Source organism: Erithacus rubecula (genome assembly GCF_903797595.1).
Source record: "Erithacus rubecula genome assembly, chromosome: 20".
Lineage (NCBI taxonomy): Eukaryota > Metazoa > Chordata > Aves > Passeriformes > Muscicapidae > Erithacus > Erithacus rubecula.
In genome coordinates, this window is record NC_136672.1 from 4,703,018 (window position 1) to 4,727,427 (window position 24,410).

At 44.6% G+C, this 24,410-nt stretch overlaps 1 protein-coding gene across 1 annotated transcript in view; it reads left to right on the forward strand.

Annotated features, from left to right (window-relative positions):
• Positions 1-24,410, forward strand: part of UBE2O (ubiquitin conjugating enzyme E2 O) — a 61,583-nt gene that overhangs the window by 19,760 nt on the left and 17,413 nt on the right. Inside the window, exons 2-8 of the mRNA XM_079323394.1 lie at positions 13,142-13,201; positions 18,208-18,318; positions 18,984-19,081; positions 20,526-20,589; positions 22,290-22,433; positions 23,066-23,175; positions 23,969-24,119. Coding sequence (XP_079179520.1) covers positions 13,142-13,201; positions 18,208-18,318; positions 18,984-19,081; positions 20,526-20,589; positions 22,290-22,433; positions 23,066-23,175; positions 23,969-24,119 — 738 coding nt within the window. The remainder of the gene's footprint in view (positions 1-13,141; positions 13,202-18,207; positions 18,319-18,983; positions 19,082-20,525; positions 20,590-22,289; positions 22,434-23,065; positions 23,176-23,968; positions 24,120-24,410) is intronic.

Sequence of the window (24,410 nt, forward strand, 5' to 3'; positions counted from 1 at the left end):
AAGGAATATCACAGTGCAGGGGTTGCAGAAATCCAGTCATTAAATATCTGGGCTTCTGTAGCTTGGTATATGGATTCAGTAGGGGCTGTTCCTCCTTTTGTAATGGCCAATACAGCATTTATGTATGTGGGGGATAAATGAAACTCTGTCAGTGAATAGAAAATGCAGCTGAGGTTTTTTGGGCAATGATGCAATTGTGCTGCATTGTCCCAGTAGCATTCACATACTCTTCTGCAGTGTGAGCTGGGGGAGTGGCTTTGCTGTTTATCAGAAATGCACAGGGTACCCATGCTGTCACTGAATTTTGGGTGGATTCTCTCTAGCATTCCAGAGGTTGCTTCAGCTGAATGTAAAGGCTTTGTTTTTTTTTAAGCAATGTCTGACTTAACTGTGGATAGAGCTGGCTCAGAAGGTGTGTTATTTAACAGGAGGAATGCTTGCCCTGCCTTGGAGCAAGCACTGGCCATTGTACCTCTTAAAGCAGTGTTCACCTTTGCTCTGTGCCAGGAGGGAGCGAGGAGACCCCAGACCTGTGACCCCTGACCCCTGGCTGTGTCCTCACGAGGAGACAGTACCACTGGTCCTGGTCAGCTAAATTTGAGTGTCCCCTGAGTGCTCTTAATCACTGACTGTGGAAAGTGCCCCCAAGGCCAGCCTGAGCATCCTGTATTTCTTAGCTAAGCTGGCCAGGTCCTGATCTGCCTCTGGAATCCACTGCCCTCCTCTTCCCCCCGGGCTGCAGGCTGCCTGTCTGTCCATGCAGCATTCCTCCCATGTAGCAGAGCACTAAGGCTCTGCAGTGTGTTTGGGGGGAGTGTTCTGCATGTAAGATCAACCAGGAATATTTCTCCAGGGGGATGCTCTGATTCCAGAGCAGGGATGAAACTCAGAGAAGGTGCAAGGGAGGCTGGGCAGCTTCATGCACTCGCAGCCTGGGATTGATTGGGAATGTGGCATGACACAGCATTTGCTGTGCTTTCAGCTGCAGCTATTTATACATTGCTTTTCAGGGTTATTTTGTCTCCTCTAGGAGATTCTGTACTTGATAAAATATTCTTGCTCAAGTTTATTGAATTTGCTGAAGTTCCTAGACCTATTTGAGTATTTTGGCTCTGTGGCAGTGCTGTAGCTCTGAATTCAAACAGGGCTGAATGTGAGGGAATTTTTTTCTTTAAGATATGCCTGGATTAAGTTCCCTAAAGTAATTTGACCTGCAGACTGGACCTGCATTGAATCTCCTATGTGAACTAAAACAGGCACACTAGGGATTTAAGGAAAACACACTAATATCTTTCCTCTTCCCTAGGAGAGAAAATTGCAGCAATTGTGAAACATTGCTGTTTGTGGGGGAAGGGACTCCTGTGAGGGTGGTAGTGGAGGCTCTGGGTGAAAGAAAAGGAAAGGAGAGTGGGCTGTATTACACTAACCATCCTGTGTCAACCTCCTACGTTCGGGTGTCGCATGGCTGACATCCCATCAAAGAGCTCTGGCTGTGTCCAGAATTTTAAACAGCTTTATAAATAGTGTTGCTCAAACAGCCTGTGTGTGCAGAGACTGTGAACGACTGGGGTAGACCAAAATATTATTGGTTTAATTTTTGAACCAGTCCAAAAATGGGAGCAAGGAAGAGTAGAAACCTGAAGTGTAGAAACACCCATGGATTATCTCCTTCCTCTGCAATGCCAACTATACATCTGGGGGGTCTGTGTTGCTGGAGATGGCAGGCTGTGAGACTTGCAAGGCATGAATATGTGAATCTTGTCAAGGCATCTGAAACCATTCTTTCTCTCCTACTTGCCTGACGTCTTCCTGCTTGCAGGTTATGCTGTGTCTGAATAATTGTGAACAATTAGAAGCTAATTTAAATGGCTGGTTTGTATTCACAGCAGCAGCAAATGAGCTAACCAGCTGGAAAGCAGACACGGTTATTTGCTGTTGATATGTCTCCCTCTTCTTGTTCCCTGGCAGTTTTTACAAGGTGGATTTTTTGCTAATAAGGAGTTTTCTCCTGCATGCTGCTGACCATCAAAGGGGGAGGATGTTTTGTGCCCAGAGTTACCACCAACTCAGCAGAGTCCAGTTTAGCTCAGCAAAAGAGCCCACCTGGTTTGCTCCAGGAAGGTGGAGCAAAGGAATATTTTTCATGGATACACTCTTCACTTCACCTCTGAAAGATGTAGAAAGGTGAGGTACACCTCTTGTGCCTTGGAAGGAGTGAATTGGCTCACAACAGTCACACAGATTTCCTCACAACATCCTTTTTATCCTCTGAAAGGCAGATGGAGATCTCAGCAGCCCCACTCTTGCCTCCAGACCTGGCAGTACACCTCAAATGCAGCTCAGAGTGGCCAGTGACTAATTTCTGTGCTGCTGATGCTGTCCAAATGGCATTCCCATCCATCCAGGTCCAGCAAGAACCTGGAAAACCTGTTGCATAATAACTGCCATCCCCCTCCCAAGGCAGCAATTTGAGAAATTCTTTTGCTTCAGGTAAATGAAAGAGCTACTGGACAGACTATTTTTGCACACAAGGAGGAACACAGCTTAACTGGCAAGTTAAAACAGTGGGCTGTTGGGAATCCTGGGAATCCAGACTGGAGGCTGAAATGGGAATCTCTTCTTCCTATCACACTGGATGGTGTCAGCATTTGTGTGAGCTCCTCAGGGCAGTTTCTTGTAGCAGTCAAATGCATCTCCCTTGCAGCTTATCAGATGCTGCCCCAAGAGCAGCAGAGCCACTGCATTCACCTGCATGGTCAGATGTTCACCAGGTCTCTGCAGCCCTTCCTTAGGTCCTGTTGGAACTGGCCATCTCTTGACACACTGGCCATGGGCCTCTGTGGAGCTGCTGGGTTCCTCACAGCAGTTTCTTCCTAGGGTTTGCAGGCTCTGATCTATACTTTGGGTGAACTTTACTGCAGGGGTGTTGAGGCAGCCTCTGTGACAGTGTTAGCTGTATAGGCACAATGTTGTCCACTTTCCTGCTTGCTGCTGTCAGCCAGCTTCCCCTGTGCCTGTAACTCTGCTCTCCTGTGGGTTTCCTCAGGTAACACTGCCATCTGGTGCTGGAGCACTGCTTTTGGTCAAGCTTTCCTCAAACACTTGGGCAGAGGTGACAGGAGAATAGTATTGCTTATGCTCTGCCATCTCACTGTAAGAGAAGATGGGAGGGGTGTCCTGTAATAATCTGTGCTTTTGGGACATTGCACCTGGAGATGATCCTTTTGTCTTTTCTGTTTAACAGTTCATGTTCCCAGGATTGCTGTACCCAGAAGACTGAGTACATGAGGCAAGAACTGTAAACACTGAGAAGTGAGATAATTTTTTACTATAAACTGCTGCTAAGAACTGAAATCCAATATTCAGATTAAATCCTGTGTTTGGGAACAACTTTGAAAGATTCCCTGTAGGACTCTTAAGTGTCTTCCTATCACTAAATCTTCTCTTGAAAGATCTTTACATATTTTCTAGTCATAGCCATGTACTTTTAAACTTTATCCTTCTGTATCTTTATGCTGAGCATCATTATGTTCATGCATTCTGAATTATTTTTACTTTATTATTGTATTTTATTATTTTTATTTCCTTTAAAGTTTTGTAAACCTTTTTGCAGACACATGGTCTGATTGTGTTCCCAGAAGAATGTCCTGGTTGATGGGAGTGAGTATATGAAATATAGTTTGAACAAACAGCACTTGATGACAAGGTTGGCAAAATTTAAACTGCTGTAATTTTTTTCTTTAGATATTAGGTTGTCTTGGCTTTGCCCCTTTTTTCAGGCCTCCAACCCAGGCTGACATATGTGGGTGTGTGGTGGTATTGAGCATTTACACACCAGATAGAAGAGTGAGGCTGAGGATATTGAAAAGCTGAGAGTGGCTGTTGTTTATGCAGCTTTGCTTGTCTACTTCCAGGGTCCTCCTCCTCTTTCCCAACCACATTCTCTCTTCTGGGAAATGCTCCCAAGCCTACTTACTTTCCTTTAAGTAATAACTCAGTAACCTTCCTGTTGTCTTATCTTCCTTCCTTTGAATTATTGCTTTGTACTTTGTTTTCAGTGGTGCAGTCACTGGGCTGGGGAATCTGTGTAGTGTTTTCCAAAATGTCATATAAATGTGCAGAGCCACAGAAGTGATTTGTTGCCAGTAAAATAAATAATAATTATTAGACAAGGGAAATCCAAGCAGAAGGTTTACTTTTGCTTACTAAATTATTTCTGTTAAAGCCAGATTCTTCTGCTCCAAAGCACAGCATTTGCCCACATTATAATTACAGTGAACTTTTGTTTCATCCAGTGATTTATTCAGACTTTTTAACCAAATTCTACCTCTTGGAAAAGGAAAGCAGAATCTTTCAGTGTCATTCTGCCAGGAGGCTCAAAGGTGATATTTGTTGGTGGGAGGGGAAGAATCCTGCATATTGTTTGGCTGTGACTGAAAGACCAGGACTTTGCTGTGGAAGGAGTTTTGTACTTTATTACCCAAAAATAATGTGGAAGACAAAAATATAAAAAATTAGGTTGTGTGATCAGAAATATGAACAGAAACAGAAGTAGCTAGAAGTCCATTGCAGATCAATGTGAAAATAGGGGAGACTCAGGAAGCTTCAGCCTGAAGTTGGACGAGACTCAGCTCAGTGACTTCAGGTTTCATTCTCCATAATGTGTCATAAAGACAAATTACAGAGCTGTCACTTTGTCTTACAAGAGCTGCAGGTCCCCAGGGAGGCTTTGCAGCTTTGGGAGATTATCAGAACTAATGACACAGCTGGATTTTGAAGCTGCTGTGTTACAAGCCTCCTTGTACCTCTAGCAGTGTCAGAAGGGAAGGGTGATGTGCAGGCAGTGGTCTGGCTCTCATTTTTCAGATTGCAGAGACTTCTTTGCTGCCTGCCACGAACTCACTTGTTGTTTACTCAGTGACTCTACGTGATGGCAGGTGCTGCCTGGCTCTGGCAGCCCTGGATACAATTTGTGTGTAATTAGATAAAAATCATGTTCCCTTAGTGCAGGGGGTTTGGAGATTTGTAGGCATTCTGCTGGTGACAGACACGTGTGTTTTAGAGCAGTGTGTGCTAGCCTGGGGCTGGAAACTGCTGTGTTCATCCTTGCCATTGATGGAATCTTCATCAGCTAATTAGGAAATTCTGCTTTAGGCCATGCCTTTTTCTTGTTTTCTGAAAATAATGTTATGTTCAAACTGTACAACCAATCCACAGTGGTTTGCAGGTATCAGGCACTGCTTGGGGTTGGTTTAGTGGTGAGTGGATGTGCTGAATGTTGGATGATTGGCAGATTCAGAGCTGCTGGTTGTGTGAACAAAAGAATTGTAATCTATGATCAGGTGACTGCCTGCAGGTAGAGCTGCTTCAATGCAAAGCTGTCTTGGTTTCATCTCAGCCACTGTGAAGTGTTCTAAAGCATTTATTGAGCTCAAGGGAGCATTTTAGCACCCTCACTGCCTACCCCTCTTCTGTCCTTCTGTAGCTGAAGTTAATCATCAACCTGACCTTTCACAGAGGGGTGTTTTGCACTGCCCAAAGCAGCCTCACAAACAAGCTTTTGGACTCTTGCACAGAATACAGGAAACAAAGATCCTCCTCATTGTCCTTCCTTTGACCAAACCAAATGGAACTGTGTGTTCCTGAGTCACTTAAGGTTCTTGAGAGTTTGTCCAGTTATTCATATTGAACAAATTTTTATTTGATGCTTAAATATTTGTAATATGCTTAAATATTGAACTTAAATATTATCTCCTTTTGTGATTCTTTGAGTGCTTTCAGATGATGAGCAATTCAATATTATGAAAATGCAGAATGATGTTAAAGTAAAATGGGTGAAAACCTCCATGTGTCTACAGGCTGCCCAGAGAAGCTGTGGCTGCCCCATTCCTGGAAGTGCTTATGGCCAGGTTGGACAGGGCTTGAAGCAACTCAGGATAGTGGAAGGTGTTCCTGCCCATGGCAAGGGTGAAATGAGATGGTTTTCCAGCCCAAACTGTTTTATGAATTGAAGGTATGAGCAGAGCAGTGATCACCTCAGTTCTGTGCTGGTGTAGGAAGCTACATACTACTCTGAGATTTAATACTTATGCAGACAAAAGTCTAGATCTTGCCCCAGAAGGGTATAGTTCTGCTGTAGGTAATACAGGAGTCTCCACAGCCTTCTGTGTCCAGCAGATTTTGAATTTTTGTCTGGAAGAGCCACAGACTGCTTGTGCTTGCTGTGTAGGAGTAGCCAGGAGGTGTCATAGGCAGAGCTTTTGTACCAATCAGTGCAGAAGATTTATTCTCATATTTTTGCAGCTGCATCCCTCAAGGGGTGTTTTTAAAACCCTTTGTATTGTGTAGCTCATTGTTCAGCTCTTCTGGGTAGTAGAATTTTAGTTCTCAGGAGTCTTAAGTTTCTAGTAGTCTGTCTTCTGTCCCATTTACCCATCTTTCTTTTCCATAAAAACCCAGCAGGGCTGGAAAACTCCAGTAAGAAGTGAAGCAACATGTGCCACTTCAAATGTCACAGTGTGAATCAACTCTGGGCTTCCAGGGGATTCTCTGCTGTTGCTTTTCACAACTGCTCATGTGCAATGCAATCTGCAACACAAATCTTTCATGGGAACTGAACTTTGGATGTGGAACATATTTTTCCAAGAGTAATATGTGATGCCATTGGTAATGTGTTGATACTGAAAAGATATTTTAATATCTTGGCTTCAGATCTTCTGGGTCATCAAATTTCTGAACCTTTGTCATCTAACTTGGTGTATTCATGCTATATTTAGACAGCTGACTTGCTTTTTTAGACACCTCATCTAGATTTAAAATAAAAACAGCTTGTGTTGAGTTGATTGCTATACTACTGGTTTAGCTGAAGTGAATTTGGGTGTGTAATTAGACCTTAGAGTTAAAAAAGGAAGAACTGGGGGGTGCTGAGTTGGGTTGGCTGCTGCCAGTTGTGCTCCCTCCTGCCCATTTCCATGAGCACCCATCCCACAGCCATTCCAGTGCCAAGGCAGCTCTGGAGCTGCTTTGTTTTCTCCTCCTGCCTGGGGCTGGAGCTGGTGGTGGCCAAGAGCTGCTTCATGTAGTAAGGAGTTTTCCTCTTAACCTCCAGTAAGAGCCTGGCAGTGGTCCCAGTCACAAACCAGTGCATCTGGTGGAGGTTTCCAAGTCACAGCTTCAGCACTGGAGAAGAGCATCCATCTATTTGCTTTTGGGTTTAGAAACCAGGCATGGGAACTGTGGTACACCTTGTCCTGTTTCAGGTGCTGAGAGGCTGTCCAGGTCTTTCAAAATACCTCCAAGCTCAGTGAAGCAAGGTTTTACCTTTTCCCAGCACCAGGCATTTGGATTTAGCTTTAACTGGTGTGTTCCTGAGCCTTGGAGAGGTCTGTTGTGCCTTGTTACCTGTTGCTGCCCCTGTGGTTTACTCTTAACTTGTGGGTTTTCTTCATCTTCTGAGCACTGCTGTTACAAATTTCCATGGCAACTTCCAGGCTCTCAAGTGGGTGCTGTCCATCCAAAACAGAATGCTAATGTGGTGATTGTAGGACACTGACAGTCCTGGTGACTCTGGAGGAATGTCCCAGGGAGTGGATTATTTTTTAACTCCAGAACAGATTCAGATATTAACTTGACAGGAGAACTCTCCAGTGCCACTTAAACCCCCCATATGTGTAAGTCTAAAGTTCTAACTGTTGATTGTGGACAGAAATCAGGTACCTAATTCATGTCTCCACAATGTTTCTCCATTGTCACAAAAAGACAACTGTGGCATGTTTTTTATGGATAAAGCCTTGGTTTGACTAAAAAGGAGGCCAGAAAATTATATCTAAAAAAGGCAATATTATTTTTCCCCTCACACTTTTCTTAGTCCCATTGAGAGAATTCAAATCTGCTTCACAAAATTGAAATTTTTTTTTTTTTTAGTTGTAGGTGCAGAGGCTGGGAGCAATGCTTTAGGTGAGATCAGTTACACAAGATGTGCAAGGGGAGGGTTGGGAGCTGTGAGATGGACAAGTAGCCCAGACTGAATAGAAGTGGCCTCTCTGCCCTTGTGGTAGCCACTGCTGTCCAAGCCCTTGTTTAAGTCAAGAGGCAGAAGCAGCTTTCATAGTAGATAATTCACTTCTGAGTCAGCTGAAGAGATAAACATCTCAACCATCATATAGCAGTTCAGTTCAATGTACAAAGTTTCATATCCAGCATTGTGCTTTCCTCCATTTTTTCTTGTGGTGCCTTGTATTTTCATTTTTATAAGCAAATACCAAAAGCAAATGCTGCTTTTTCTCCTCCATCTGTATGAGCTTATTTCTAGAGCTCTTGTTTTGGAGGATGAAATTCAGAATGTGTCTGGAATAGAAAGTGATGTTGTCACCACAGTGATTGTGTTGGAGGTAGAGGCTGTGGGATCACACTATCTCCCTTGAGCAAATGTAATTCTTTATTAGTCAGACATTGCAGTTCTTTAGGTTGGAAAGGACCTTTGAGTTCAACCTGTCAAACCCACCACTAAATGATGTCCCAAGTGCTACAGCTGCACATTTTCTAAATCCCTCCAGGATTTAGAAGTGACTCTGCCACTTCCCTGGGCAGTCTGTGCCAGTGCTTGACAGCCCTTTTAATGAAGAAATCTTTCCTAATATCCATTTTAAAGCTCTCCTGGCACAATGTGAGGCTACTGCTTCTTGTTACTTGGGAGAAGAGCCTGACTCCCACCTGGCTACAGCTTCTATCAGGGAGTTGCAAAAAAAGGAAGATGTTTTCCCTTGAGCCTCCTCTTCTTGAAACTGAGCCACTCCAGCTCTCTCAGCTGCTCCAGAATCTGAGACAGCAATGGCTGAGCATGAACTTTAACATGGGGAGTTGGCATTGGCAGGCTTTATACTGGATCAGGTGCCCTCTCCCACAGCCAGGGTGCTCTCTGTTGCTGGGCAGCTGAGCAGAAATGCAGCTGTAAAACCATGGCTGATCCAGGTGAAAGGTGTGCTCCCAAATCTGTGTGTAGCTGAGTGTTGAGTCACAGTGCCAAGGTCTCCTGTCCTTCCTGGTGTCCCAGTGTGGGTTGAACCTGCTGCAGCTCAGCAGTCAGCTCCTCTGAAGGAAGGTGTGTCCTGGCATATTGGAGACTGAGCACACAAGGTCTGTGTGTTGATGCATTCAGGTTCCCATCTGTGTTAAAACTTGTCCCCAGCTTCTGTTTGTGGGATGTTTGGATCAGGGGAGTTTTTTCATTCCTACCTCCTGTGACAGTATTGTCTGTCTGGAGTGCAATGTGGCAGTAGCAAACCAAAATGCTATTTGCATGCAGAATGACCACCTTCTGTTACTCCTCAAGTGAAATACCAAGACTCCTGCCCCATACAGGAAAGAAACTGTGTGGGAATAGGAAAGGATGTGCTGGCAGTAAACATGATTGAGTTGTCCTTTCTCCTTTGTTGGATAAAACATTGAGGGATGCTGATACCAGTACCTGGAGCCTGTGTGGAAGTGGTTTTGTCCACTCTTGTGTACCAGTGATGTTACAAGCAAACCTAAACTGCTAATTAGTGAAATTAAGATCTGCTTTAGGTAAGCAGAGAGAGACCAGGGGTTTATGCCACTGCTAAGTATCTCCAGCACTCAGTTTGTCTGGATACACACCACCCAGGGCTGGTTGTCCCTATATCAATCCCAGCAACTCCTGTATTTTTTTGCCACTGAACTTGAGAAGTGTTTGGTGCTTATTTGCCTGCCTCAATGCTTGGCATTTGTGGCTAGTCCAGATCATCAAAGTAAATTGCTCTGGTTTTGAGCTCTTGTCAGCGGGGAGTTGTTGGAGAAGAAAATTGGTGCCATATCTTGCATTTGTTCAATGGAGTTGAGAGATTAAACCCAGAGTCACAGAAGGAGTTTAACCCACCCTTGCCAGGGGATGTTTGCACCTCACTGCCAAATTGTTTGCTAAAGTGAGGATCTAGTTTTCTGTCAGACATCTCTCTCAACCTCTGCTGTTAGTTTAAACAAACAAAACTCAAACCACAAAGATTTTGTTTCAAATAACAAGTTTGTAATAACAAATTAGGCAAGTGGATAAAAGCAGAAAGCTCTCAAGGCTTAATGAGTTAATGCTCAGTGGAATTGTCTGTCCTCTCCCAGTCTGCCCAGTTCCAGGTGTGAGCCCTGATGGCTCCCTTATTTCATTTGAGGTAAGATGACTCAGCTGAGAAGGGGAAAATGGTCCTGTTGGTGCTTGTTCTCTATGCAGAAAATCAGAATTTGTATACCTCTCCTGCTGTGTGAGGCTTGAGAGCATCATCAGCCCTGCTAAAGTATCAGGTGTTCTTCAGATTGCAGCTGCTGCCTTTTGATGAGTAAATTTGCTGTGGAGCTCAGGCAGTGATTCAGTGCTGAGCACCAAGAGAGCATCTGAATAGCAAAAGAAATAAATGGGGGCCAAAGTTATTCTGACACTTGTTTTTGCAGTCAAGGCCCTAAGGAACATAAGTGACCCCAGGCTGGGTGTGTCATCCCTCTTCATCAGGGTAAAATATGTATAGTGATGAGTGTTTTTGATTTGTCTGTTTAACATTTGTAATAGTGAATTTGTTTTTTAAAAAGGCAACACACAATATATCTTGCATTTGAAGAGGGAGCTCAGCTTGGCATACAGGAGCACAGGATTCCTCAGAGCATCTCTGGGAAATTGCTGTTTCTCATTCTTGAGGCTATTTCTGAGGCACATGGCTAGAACTGAACATGTTAATAATACTGACTTTCATAGAGGTAAATATAGCAACTGAGCTGTGAGGACCTATTTTAAAAGTGCTTCTGCAACAGAATTCCCTCAGTGCTGAGGGAGAGGTCTGTCCATTGGCTGATAATCACATTGCTCTGGGTGTGACAGAGGACAGGAGGAATGATTGAACTGTTGTTGTTCATCAACAGCCATTCCAGCTTACTCTGGTCGAGTTTCTTGTGGGTTTTGAGTCTTTCATGACATGACAGACCTGTGAAGTATTTATTGTTGATGCTGGCATTCTGCCTGCTCCTTTTCGTGCTTTTCCTTGCGACTGAGACAGGTGGGTCTGGCACATGCAGCTGAAAATAGTGCTGCCTTTAAAGCCAGGAGACCTGAAAATAGGTTAAATATAGTCCCCCTAGAGAGGAGATTTTATGCATTGCTTTGGGAAGAATTTGTATTATTATATTCTTGAGGAAGAATCACAAAATGGGAATGCTGCTGGTTTACAGTTTCTGTGATTTACCAGCATTGACTAACCCAAAGATATTGCTGCTGCTGCTGGGTAACATCAAATCATCTTGATGATCTGGGTTCCTCAGAGGCTGCATCATAGGGAACAGTATGGCTCAGTGATGTGTTGAAACATAATGCATCAATTTAAGCCCATAATGCATTTTGAAATGAAAGTATCATCATACACTTGGAGCTGTGTAGTGAGAATACTTCAGTTACAATACCCAAACTGCTGCTCATGCTTGAGTACTTACTGGAATGCTGCAGCCTGATTCTGGATTTTAAAAGGCTGCCTATACAGTACTTACTTTAACAATAATTTTAGAAAGCTGTATAAAATTTATGTCTATCTATATACTACAGTGGGATGTGGGAGGCAGTGGAAACACTTCTACAATGTGGAAATGTGCTGTGGGCTTCAAGTTTCCTTCTCTGGTGAGGTTCTGACTCCAGAAGTTGGGTCTAAAAGCCTGCCTGGCTGGGTCTCTTCCTCTCTTACTGAAACATGCAGTGTAGAAGATGATAAATACTCAGGTCCTTTGGTCTGATTCCAGATCCTGTTCTTGGATTATAGATCTGTCTAATTTAGTAAAGCAGGCTGTAAGCCAGGGAGTGGGTTAGGATGAAATGCTGACAAAGCACAGTGGAGTTCAGGCTGGGGATGAACAAGGAAAAGGCAGGAATGCAGCAGCAGTGGCACGGCTGGTTCTGAAAGTGACAGGTGAGAGAGGCTCTGTCCCTGATGGTGCATTCATGTGGCACTTCCCAGAGCATGGGCTGTGTAATTAGTGTGTTTGCAGGGCTCAGAGCAATGTACCAGTACAAATAACTTCTGGACCACTGAAATGCAAATGAGTCTTTTCCCTGCTCAGCAGAGGGAGATTTTAGCTGAGTTACTGGGAGGTTGAGCAAGCCTGAAATTGGAGTTCAGTCTTGTGGCCTTCAGTAGGACATCATCCCTCATGTAGCATTCCAGTGTGTTCGATGGCAGCTGCATTTTGTAGTTTTAAGCTTGTTGAAAACATTTAATGAAGTTCCTTGCAGGTAGTCTTGAGGTCACTGAAACAGCTGCATGAAGGAAGGACATCACTTGGTTAATCACTGGAGGTTGATCAAGTGCTCCATTCCCTTTCCAGAAGCACTCCTGATGCCCACAGGCCTGTGTGAGCTGCTGTAGGGTACATAAACATGGTCCCACCACATCCTTTGTTGCCAGAATGAGCTCTCTGCCAGCAAGTGCTTTAGCAGGAGCTGCAATCAGCAGTGCTTTGACTTGATCTGTGGTCTTATTGATGTTTTGTTACCTGCACTACCTGAGAGCTTCTAAATGAAGAAACAGCCATTTCTTTCCTTTTTTTTTTTTTTTATCTCGAGACAAGTGCTTACTGCAGTGGATTTGTCACCTTGCCAGCCAAGACTTCTTACTGTACAGGACCTTGCTTTATGTGTCCCAGTCTAAACAGGTTTTCCACAGATATTTGGGAGTATCTTGGATGAAAAGCATGCAGGATGAGACAACTGTGGTGTGATGTGCTGCTTTGTGTGCCTTCTGTCTTCTCTACTACATAGACTGGATGTGGGTAGGAAATGATGTGTGTTGCAGGCAGAGGAAGAGAAGAGGAAGACTTGAGGGGATGAATGAGTCAATGTCTGCACCCTTTTTGATGTGTCTGCTGACTTAGAGCACAGTCATGGATGGATCCCCTGGTTGTTGATGTCAGATCTGTCAGCTGGATTTTGCGAGTGTGCCAAGGGGATTAACTCTGTGTATGGCAGTACTTCAGCATCCTCTGCTGCAATCCTCCTCAGTCTGGAGGGTTGGGATGCTGTGCATTTGTACTTGTCATGTTTTTTCTGACTGAGTATCAACTGAGGTCATCACTAAAGCCAATCTCTCTTCTCTCTCCTCAGCTGAAGCTTGAAGATCGCTCAGTGGTCCCTCGAGATGTGGTCAGACATATGAGCTCCAGTGTAAGTGCTTTTTTTTCTTTGTCCCTTTTTGACTGAGATACTGCTGCATGGATTTTTAGGACTTGCCAAATTGCCTGAATGGAGCTGGACAGTAATGCTTTGAGCATTTTTAGTGTGTTGGATAGACTTAGCTGCATCCAGTGAAAATGGAATTCTGCTAAGGCTGCCTCTCTACAGTTGCATATCTGCAAAAGTCTCCTGAGCAAGCAGTCATGGCCATGGTCAGGGAAGGAGACAAGAAGCCTGTCTACCCTGCCATTCTTAAAGTTTTACATTAATCCATTCTGACAGGTGGGGACTGTGGACCTGCTCTCCCAGATGTAACAGGAAAGTTGGAGTGGGGGCAGATCCCAGTTCCACTGCTTGCCTTTGCCTCTTTGTATGCTCTGGGAGAGAAGTTGGAGTCAATATTGTCAGACACCTCTCAGTCCACAGTAAGCAGCATCTTTATCCAGCTTCTCCCAGAAATGCAGCACACCCAACACTGGAACATCCAACACAGCTAGGTTGACAGAAAGCAAACTGGTTCTTAAACAGCAGCTGGTAATTGTTCCCTTTGCTCTTTCTGGGTGCTGTTCTATGTCCCAGCCACTCTGTTCTTGGTGTATGGCACTTGTGCCTATCAGATGTGTGGATTTGGGTTTTGTGTAGGGAATGCTGGAGAGAGAGTTGACTATCAATGATCAGATGGGATGTGCTCTCTTTAGGAGCCCAGCAAGGTTGGCAGTTTCTTGCTGTGGCTCAGAGCTAACCTCTAACCCTGAGCCATATGGCCCTGCCATGTGCTTGCCTCTATCTTCTCTTGACTTGCTTCCAGCAATGTGGCTACCAAGGCTGTGATGAAGGAAGCAGCTGGCCACTAACTGCTGCAGTTGCACCACATGGTGTACAGCCTGCTGCAGGGATAGAGGGAGCTGTTCTCTGACCTGCCTGACTTGTTTGGGTTTTTGTTATTTTTAAATAAAGCCTTTTTTTGTCAATTAATACAAGTAAATCCACCTCCTTTTTCACAGAATATTACAAATTTAAAAAAAAAGGAACTAAAAGCTTGAATGGTAATTTGAAAATTGCTGAAGCTAAGTATTTCTTTAAGAAATTTAGTGGTTGTTTGAAGTGGAAATTTGAAGTCAACAGTTTTCTAAAACTGCAGCTTTATGAAAGAGTTCTCTTCTGAAACAATGAACAGGTAGAAACTGGAATTATCAGCTGTTTACAGTATTGTACCTGGCACAGCTGGAGCCATCAGTATATTCTTCTCACTCAGGGGAGATGCTTTGAGTCCTGTCTCTCAACTGTTTTTTATCCAGTGCTTCTTAAAGTCATTATAAGCTTTCAGGACAGCAGGTTATTCTCTTGGCAAATATGGATGTGCTGCTTTTGTTTGCAATTTCCATTCCCATTTGAGCAGAAATTGGCTCCCCTAGCTTGGTGTACATATTTTGGTAGATATGTACACAGCAGTTGTCTTGCACATTCATTTTTGTCAGCTTGCATGTTTAAATAATTTTATTTGCTTGACCCTTATGCCTAGTAACTTTATTTTTTTAATTAATGGAACGCTGAGATTATAACTCCATCTCTTCTCTCTGTTAAAAACCATAACAAACCTGAGGGTGACTTACATTTCCTCACCCTTAAATGTTTTTAAATCTGAATTAAACAATAAACCTCCTTTATTCCCAAAGAAAACCTTCACTTGCTAACAGATATATTCCAAAAATTGCAGGAGCATTTAAAATAGGAAAACCTGCAAGTGTCAGCCTGCCAAATTCAGGATTTGGGATGGTTGCCCTGCGCCAGTTGGCCTGGCAAATGGAGAATGTGGAACTTACTCTGTATTCAACACACTCTCTTAGGGCTTGTTTTTAACCTTGAGCTGGAAGGACTCAAAATCCTCTGTTCCTCAAGAGAGGAGAGCTGACTCAAATCCATGTGCTTCTCATTGAGCACTGTGTGTGGGACAAGACTGCTTCAGGGGGAAATGCATAAAATGAAATCATTTTCACTGAATGCAGTTGGGCCTGAAAGTCTAATCCAGCTGGAAGAGAAGGAGGAAGAGTGGCAGAGTTAATTTTTCCAGGTGATATGCTAATTTAGGGAAAAGAGAAGAAGTGGGTTTGTAATCTGTCAGATACCTGGATGTTGTTGCTTCAAAGGATGCTGGGCTATGCTATCCCTTTTAAACAAAGGAATAAGGGTGATGTAAAGATCCTCTTACTAGAAAAGAGTGCAAAGGGAAAAAGTAGAAGGATGGGAGGTAGAAGAGATGGGGTTGAAGGCTGTGTTTGCTGAGATGCTGCACTCTTGGATGGGAGTTTGCTGAGCTGCCTTAAAGCCTTATCTGATGGGGAAGGAATCCATTCACTCCATAAATATTCAGTATCTCCAGTGGTGCATGATATCAGGGTACCAGAAGAAGCAGGAACAAGGTGTAGGGAGTGCACTCAGTTGTGGAGTGAGTGGGGCTTGAAGCCATCATCTCCTCACTCAGTTCAGTCATTTCCCTTTTCTAGTTCTCCTGTTGGAATTGATGGGAACTGATTTTTGTAACAAAACTGTGAAATGTCAGCTTGTGTCATTTGGCCCTTCCTTTAATGGCATCAGCTAATGAAAGGATGGATGTGTTTGAGCTGTGCCCAGCTGAGGACCTGCCCTGAGAGATGAGACAAGTTGGCAGCATCTCTTTCAGGGACTGCACTGCTATAAACTGAGTGATTCAGCAGAACCCCTCAGCCTGCAAATCTGCATCCTCTGTCACAGGCTAATATTTCATGTGACAGGGAAATAAGTAAACTCATAGTGAAGGAAGGTTCAGTGGCAGGTGAGGGAGAGCTATGATTCCACAGCCCTGTAGGTGCTGGAGGTGCTCACAAGCCCAGACTAAGCTCATTGATCTCTGCTTTCTTAATCACAGACAAGGCTCTGCACTTGCTCAAACATTTTATAACTGGAAGGAGAAGCAAGCTGAGCTAAACCTGTTGCTCTTGGCCATGACTTATAGCACCCAACTGTGTTAGGTGGGAGGCACCTTAGGGTGGTGCAGGTACCTTCTCCATGGGTCAACTCACTTAGAGAACAGGCACAGGTTGCTGGAGCACATCAGTCACTCCAGTTCTGGTATTAGTGCTTGCTGTACTTTCACCATCCATTAAAAGACATTATGATCCACAGAAATCACAGGTGTTGGATTGTATCATGTCTCAGAGCTGCTGTCATGTTGGCTGCTGATAAAGGAAAAAATAATTCTGAAATGCGCAGAGTAGGGCAAGGAATTTGTTTCTGGGGGGTTTTTTGGTTCTGACTAAGAAACAGTCTATAACACAGGGCCTGAACTGCAAAGCACAGCCAGAGGATAGTGTGGGTATGCTTGTTTTAGCTTCCTCTGGAGGAAAAGCAGGGCAGGTGGCTGTGCTGCAGCCTGCAAAAGCTGTGGGTTTGTTGAGCAGGTGCCACTTCTGAGCAGGCCTCACTCATCCCACAGCTCCAATCATGCTGGCAGCAGCTGGTGTGAAGCCAATGTAATTCTGGCCAACCATTTTTTTTTTCAGGTGAGAGTGATGGTACAGCTCTGCTGGGCTCTTTCCTGGCAGCCTGTGCAGGCAACAAGCTTAGCTGCAGTCTGTTGTGATGGAGCTGAAGCTGAGAAAGGCTCTCTTTGCTTCCCAGCCCTTCTGGAAAGGAATGGGAGTGATATGTGAGCAGCTGGAGGGAATGAGGCCCTGCTGCTTTGGGGATCTGCCAGCCTGGCTCTCCCAATGCTCCTGGCTGTGCTGGCACAGTTCTGGGGCAGGTCCCACTCTCCTGGTCCCATTGCCTTGGGAGCCTCGGGGCTGCAGGGCACTGGGCTGGTGTGGTGTGAGCAGAGAACTAGCAGCAGGCAGGTGGAAAGCAAACCAGCCAAAAGGACTCAGCAGTCTGTCCAGGAATTACCCTGGACTGTCTTTGCTCCAAGTGCCAGTCCTCAGGATGAAAGTGAATGAGTTGAGCACCAGCAAACTCCTCAACTCCCACAAGGGCTGCCCAGGGCTCTGAGTGAAAACCTTGACTAAACATTCCTCGTGGTTGAAAGAAGAGAACTGAGCAAACAAATCCACTTCTTGCAGGGTATAAGCCCTTTGAGTGTTGTGCTAGAGCCCTGCTGGAGCAGAGACCTTGATGTTTGAGATAAGGACAGCCCATACCAGGGCATTTGTCCTGCTGGCCTTCAGTCAGCTTTGATAATGGACTTGTGGTCTTTAATAAATAAGAATATTGATTGTCCCAGCTGTCAGGGGGCCAGGGCAGCTGCTGCCTTTAACACTGTTTGGGTTAGCAGCCCTTCCTTGCAGGCCTCCACCATATGTGTGAGCAACATGCACATTGTGTGCTCCCTGCCAAGCTGCCCCCAGAGGGCTCCTGACAACATGCCTTCTCTTTTTGGGGACAAAAAAAAATTAAACTTTGTTAAAAAGTGAGGGAGATAATAACAGACCATCTTATAATTAGATTGGCTGCAAATTGTCTGGCTGCAAACCTTTGACCACAGGTGCCAGGTTATTTTTTCAGTGTTTCACAAAATAAGAACCATTTTTAATGTCCTGAAAAATTATGTGAGTTAAAGTCACAACAGCTTTAAAGAACTTGCTCTGTTGCTGATCTACCCCTGCCTTTGCCTGATTCAAGTCAGTACCTGCATAGTGGTCCTGCAGAGCTGGGAGCCAGGCAGATTTTAAAGCAGTTAAATACTAATCACTTGATATTGTATGGTCTTATTTGACCAGGTGCAGGAGTCTCTGCTTCAGCAGCTATTTCAGATTTTAACTGGGAAGAAAACACAACGGGTCTGTAATAGTGATTTCACCTTCTGACTCTCAGAGTGTTGTGTGAAATGCCCCTGCACCAAAGACCTGAAGAGTAAGAGGGGATTTAAAGTTTGTCTCTGAACTTCTGATGTACACAGAACACATAGATTTGTATGTAGGACCTTCCCTAGGTAACAAACCTTTTTTCCCCTTTTGTGTTTTCAGGACAGTCAGTGTGGAACTGTAATTGACGTCAACATCGAGTGTGCTGTGAAGCTGGTGGGAACCAACTGCATCCTTTACCCTGTCAACAGCAAAGACCTGCAGCATATCTGGGTGAGAACACAGCCAAAATACACATGGGAGCCAGGGCCTGCTGGTTTGGAGGGATGCTGCTGTACTTCAAGTCTCTCTTGAAGGCAAAGCATCCATGTTGTGCAAGATGCATCTGCAGTTTGGTTTTATTTTAAACTTGCTGCAAGCAACCTCCCTAGCAGAAGATGATGCAGAATCTCCTCATCTCCCCATCTGTTCTGTTTCTCATCACATTGCTGAGACCAAATCATCTTGAAGGGCTAGACTGACACTAAATTTTGTGAGAACTCCTGCACTGAGTGTGGAAAGCTTGTGTGGCAACCTGACCAGGGCAGCCCATGGCCGTGGCCCAGAGCTGCTGAGCTGTGACACCACTGCTCTTTAAACAGGCTATAAAAATGCTGAGATGAGTTAAGCATGTTTCTGTTGAGCTGGAACAGTCTCTCTTTGAGTGGATAGGTGATTTCCAGAGACCAGGTGGGGTAGGATTTCATCATTCTTTCTCCTCTGAAATAAAGATAATTTGGGAGTGAAGAGCAGGAATGTAATAACTCATCCCAAGTTACAGCCTGCAGGAAGACTGTAGGATATGAGCTCTTCTGGGATGAAAAATTAGTCTTTGTGATAAAACTTGACTCCAGCTACAACAATTATTTATGAAGTTTTGTTTCCTGTTTTCATCACAGCCTTTCATGTATGGTGACTACATAGCCTATGACTGCTGGCTGGGCAAAGTCTATGACTTGAAGAACCAGGTCATCCTCAAGCTCTCCAATGGAGCCAGGTACTTCTCTCCTTCCTGTGGAAGACTGTCCTCCCTGCCTTTCACAATCCTGATCTATTTTATGAGAACTAGAAACAGTTTGGGCTTCATTTACATAGTGATAAGTTATTTGCTTGCATATCTTCAGATGTAGAGCAAAAGCATACATCTTTCTCTGAAAACATTGGGATTCATTGACAGCCCTCTGGAAAAGCTGTAGTCTGAAAGGTGACAGGTTTTTTTCAATCTCAGCAGATCAGTGCTCCAGAGCTAAAGCACACTGGTCTTTAAACTGTGCTTCTCCTCTGCAAAAGTAGCTGTTTAAGATGGGTGGTTGTTCCAGACTGTTTCTCAGTAGCACAGCATAACTTCAAGCTGCAGGGAGAATTCCTACCTTAAAAAGGGTCTTTGAAATGGTAGAAATTTGCAGGCTAATGTTTTTTATCAAAGATTTTAAAGCAGCCCAAGATATAACAGCTTTCTTTTTCACTGTTTTTTTATAAATTAAAACAGTCCGAAGTCTGGAGAAAGATTTAACCTGAGATATTGAAAGAAATATATGGTGAAATTTCTGCAAAGACAGTGGAAGGGTCTGAATTATCTTCCTCTTACATGTGAGACTTGTGTGCTAACCCTTATGAATACACTACCTTCACTGTTCCTGAGGTCTGTCTTAGCCAGCAAACTCTTGATGCAAGGGAAGGAAGGAACCAGTGGAGGGCCAAGAGGTGTATGGGCCTGGCAGCTGGGGAGTAACTCATGTGTCTTATAAATTGAGTGTTGACATTGATGTTTAAAACACTACAGTCAAATCCCCAATCCTGCAGCCAGCTCTGAGTCTGTCTGAGAGAAATGAGTAATGGAGTTGTAGCAGATGACTGGTGGATGCATCTGAGAGATTGGCTGTGTTACTGTGCAGTTAACCCAGGCTGGAGGGTTCTGAGGTGTTCATTAAACTAGGAGTGAAAAATAGTCACACATCTCTATCTGTAATGCCTGTTGTTACTGGTGCAATTTAAAACTTTGCTTGGAATCTTGTATCAGCTCCTGCTCAGCTATGTAAAGTGAGGTACTGCTTGCAAAACCTCTTCCTAATGAATATTTCATTGAAATGCCACCAGAACTTACTCTGGAAATAAAGTTATTACTGAAGGAAATATGCCCAAATTGCCTTTAGGTCCTAGTATGGCATGAGTAACAAATGGGACCTGTGCAGAGACATCTTGTCCAGCACCCAGCCTGTGACTTAACTTGGTTTTTTACATGTTGAATGGGACCTTTAGATACCTTTAATGCTTTTACAGCTTGTCTGTAACCAGTTTTTCTCTGAACCCTAAAAACTCAGTGATACACTGCTGGGTGCATGGCCAGAAGTGCTCAGGCAGCATCAGTTCCTTGGGTACTGTTTGCTTTTGGGGTGGATGGCTCTGGAAATGTGACCATGTGTCTCCTGTCTGCTTTCCAGGTGTTCCATGAGCACAGAAGATGGAGCCAAGCTGTATGACGTTTGTCCCCACGTCAGTGACTCGGTGAGCTGCTGGTTCTCCTGAGTGTCCTTTTGATCAACTTTGTCTTGGAAACTTTTTGTGCAGGAGGGAGGGAGAAGAGAAAATTCACGGGCATTTATTAATCATAGGAATGTATCACTTACAGTAACAGTTTAAAGGTAATGTTAGTATTGAGCAGGGTTTGAGGAAGTATTACAATTGATACATCCAACTGGTTTCTTTGTAAACAGCTTGTGTAACACGCTGTCAGGTGGCTGATGTCGAGCAGTTCACTCACTGCTCCTTCTATCTGCACCTGCTTTAAAGGCTCTTACTCCATTTACTGCTTTTTAAAACTGTTCCTCTTCTGGAAAAAGGTATTTTGTTTAACAGGTGTTCTGCTAGAAGCAGGTTTTCAGGTCATGTAAAATAACATCTCTTGTTCTTACTGCAGTTCATGGTGGCTTTTTGAATGGAGACCTGCCACCATACTGGCATTTTCCAAATCACATGGCAGGGAAGGTTTTGCTGGCTTTTGGGTAAAACAGTTTGCTGTGTGTTGGGATCTAACCTCTCTCACCTTCAAAGGCTGATGACAGCTTGCTTGCTCTTCCAAAGGGCCTTGCTGCAGTCCTGGCAGCAGTGTTGGGAGCTGACAGAGGATTGATGACGTGTGATTCTCAGGAACTAGCAAAGCACTGAGCTCTTATCCTTCCCAGCCTTCAAAGCAAAGGTCCCTTTGATCTAAAACTGCACTTCTGCTAAAATGATGCCAGCTTGTTGAAGAGTAAATGGGATATCAGTTCAATAGGATGTGCTGCTGTGGTTTTCTGGTTCAGTACAGAAAAGGAGTGGTCTGTCGCTCGATATTCTCCAGTACCTCAGTCTCTGCTATTTTGGGTTCTGCTTTGTGCTTTCTGCTCACTAAATGGATGTTGTGGCAACATTCAGCTTCTGGTTACCCGATTTTGAGATGGCTTGTTTTGAGTCAGGCTGCCTTTAAAGTGTACAGAGCCCTCTGGGGAATCACAGTTTGGGCTGAATCACTGTCTCCAGTGTTATTCTTGATCCTGTGCTCAGAATTGCTGTGTGTTAGATGCTTACCTGACTTAGATCTTGTCACACTGCTCTTATCCCTTCTGACAAATTACAAGACATGATGCAGTTCTGTGCTCAGTATTTTATCTACCCTAAACTGCTCTGTCCGCCCCCACACTCTGAATCTCACTATCAGTGGGAAGGAGCTCTAGGAAAGCAATTGTTGTGTTTACTGTCCTGTTTTTGTTTTCAAAGAACTGTCATATTAACTAATCCACCTGAGACAGGAATAATACTTAACCACTTAATTTGACAAGGAGAGGAGTGAAGGCCCACATCCTCTGCCTCTGAAAGATGTAAGTGCTTGAAAATTAGAGCATGAAAAAGAGAGAGATGTCCTTGCCCAGCTGACCTTGACTACCTTGTTACTGAGAACCTATATGGAAATACGTATCTTTTATTTCTTGCAAGTACCTTTGCTTCTCCTGCACCAAGTCCTGGTCCTGTTTGGATGTATGACAGAGCAGGTTGCTATAGGAACTGTTGGGGTGCCTTCAGGAGAGGACAAGCTACAGGAGATGGGCATCTTGCAGACTTTACCTTTATAGTTAATTTTACTGATCACAAAAGATGGAAGGGAAATGCTGGAATATTAAATCTTTGAGTCCTTTATGTTGTTTTTCTCCCCTCCATTTCTCCCACAGGGTCTCTTCTTTGATGATTCATATGGTTTTTATCCTGGACAAGTCCTCATTGGGCCATCTAAAGTGTTCTCCAGTGTACAGTGGCTCTCGGGTGTGAAGCCTGTTCTGAGCACAAAGAGCAAGTTCAGAGTGGTGGTGGAAGAGGTAAGGACTGACACCCTGACACATGGCCACCTTCTGCTTGCATGGTCTCTGGCTGGCTCTTTGGAGCAGAGTCAGCTTGCCATGGTAACCTCCCAAGAGAAATGTGCTGTGGCTGTGGTTTTCTGAGGTGACAAATTTTTCATTGGGGACTGGCAGGACTTTTGAGCGTCCTAGCAAGGGTCCCTGCTGGCACCCTGTGAAGTGATCACGTGTCAGCACACTCAGAGGGCAGTGCTATTGATCATTAGGGGCAGTAGGAGCACATCTATTGAAACTTAATGTTGCATGCTGTCCAAAAAGGGAGTAATACTGCTGATTCTTTGCTTAAAGGAGCAGCTCCAAGTCCATTAGCATATCTCTTTGTGACATTGAACTGCTGATTTATGTGTACCATATCTTCCTTCCCAAGCCACTTGTCTTTGCTTGGAGTTAAAATCTGCAGAATCTCTGTTGTCAGGGTTCAGGCTATGGGGGCATTGTGATTGTCCTGTATGTGGTGAAACTGCACTTGCCCATATTAAATTATAAAAGCAGGTTTGCCACTTTCCTGTGTGTAAACTTTCAGATCTGAGACACTGGTCTGGGAAAGTCACTGAAATGTTAAATTGCCTTTGCTTACCCCTACATTGTAGGTACAGGTGGTAGAACTAAAGGTTACTTGGATTACTAAGAGCTTTTGTCCTGGAGGTACTGACAGTGTGAGCCCTCCTCCCTCGATAATCAGCCAGGAGAAGCTGTCCAGGTGAGATCCCTTGAAAATCCCTTTCCACTCCCAGCACTCAGGCCCTGCAGACTGTGGGTGACAGGACTACCAAGTGAAGACACACAATGCTGCTGTTTCCAACGGGTTGGGTTTTTTTCCCAAGTTGTGTGCCTGCATATCCCAGAGCTTCAGGAATAAGAGACAACAACTTCCAAATTAGTTTAGCAGACACTTGAGTTACCAGCACGAGGGCAAGCATCCCACTAATGCTAAGTTCTCTCCAGCTGACAGGTGCACAAAGTGGTGTCTATCAGCAGTTCCCTTCTTCCCTTGTCCTTTGGCTCCTGCCTGGAGCAGGCTGCAGCTCCGTGTGTGGCTGGGGTGGGGCTCAGGGGTGCGGCTGCAGCCCGGGCTGGTGCTGAGGCAGTAACTGGTGCCCTCTGCAGGCTGCAGCTGCTGCTGTGAGCTGGGAAAGCTCAAAAGACAAGTCACACGAGCAGCAGCACTGTCATCATGGGTCCTATCTGGAGCTCATGTGCTAGAGGGGAGCAGCTCTCAAATTACAGCAAAAAAAACCTCAAATATCTCTTGGGAGCTCTCTCTGGAGGGAAGGGAGGAGCCACTTGTGTCTCACCCAAACCCTTTGTATCACCACCCAGTCCCTGGTGAGATCCCCACTTCTTTAGAACTGTGTGCCTGGAAATGATTTGGTGTGGTGCTCTGCCCTCCCTGAAGCAGCAGTGTTGCTGAGAGGCCGTGCCAGCCTTGTGAAGGCCCTGGGCACTGCTGGGTTCTGTTACTGTTCTGTGCTCATGGTCTCCTGTTCTGCCAGGGTAAAGCGTCTGGGGTGCTTTGACCATGCCCAAAGGCAGCTTGGGGAAAGGTGCCTCTACGTCTTCCCAGACAAAGTGGAACCTGCAAAAATCACCTGTGAATGTCCAGAGAGGAACTGTGTCCTGGGTGAAGGATCAGTTGCAAAAAAGGTGAGTTGAGGGGTAGAGGGAGGCATTGACTTCTCTAAGCATTTGTGGTCACTGTGGCTTTTAAAGCAGAGATCTTCCTGGTAGTCATGTGGTCTGAAATGTGACTCCTGAAATGTTTGTGAAGAGTAATGGCTTGTTGTTGCCAGCAGGGAAGTCACCTTGTAGAGCAGTCTGACTGCTCTGGGTGAAGCATGCAGCTACACCTTGAGAGAACATGAACATGGTCTCAACACAAAAGTGTCACATTACAGGGGTCAATTGTGCTCTGACAGCTGGCATTTAAAAACATGT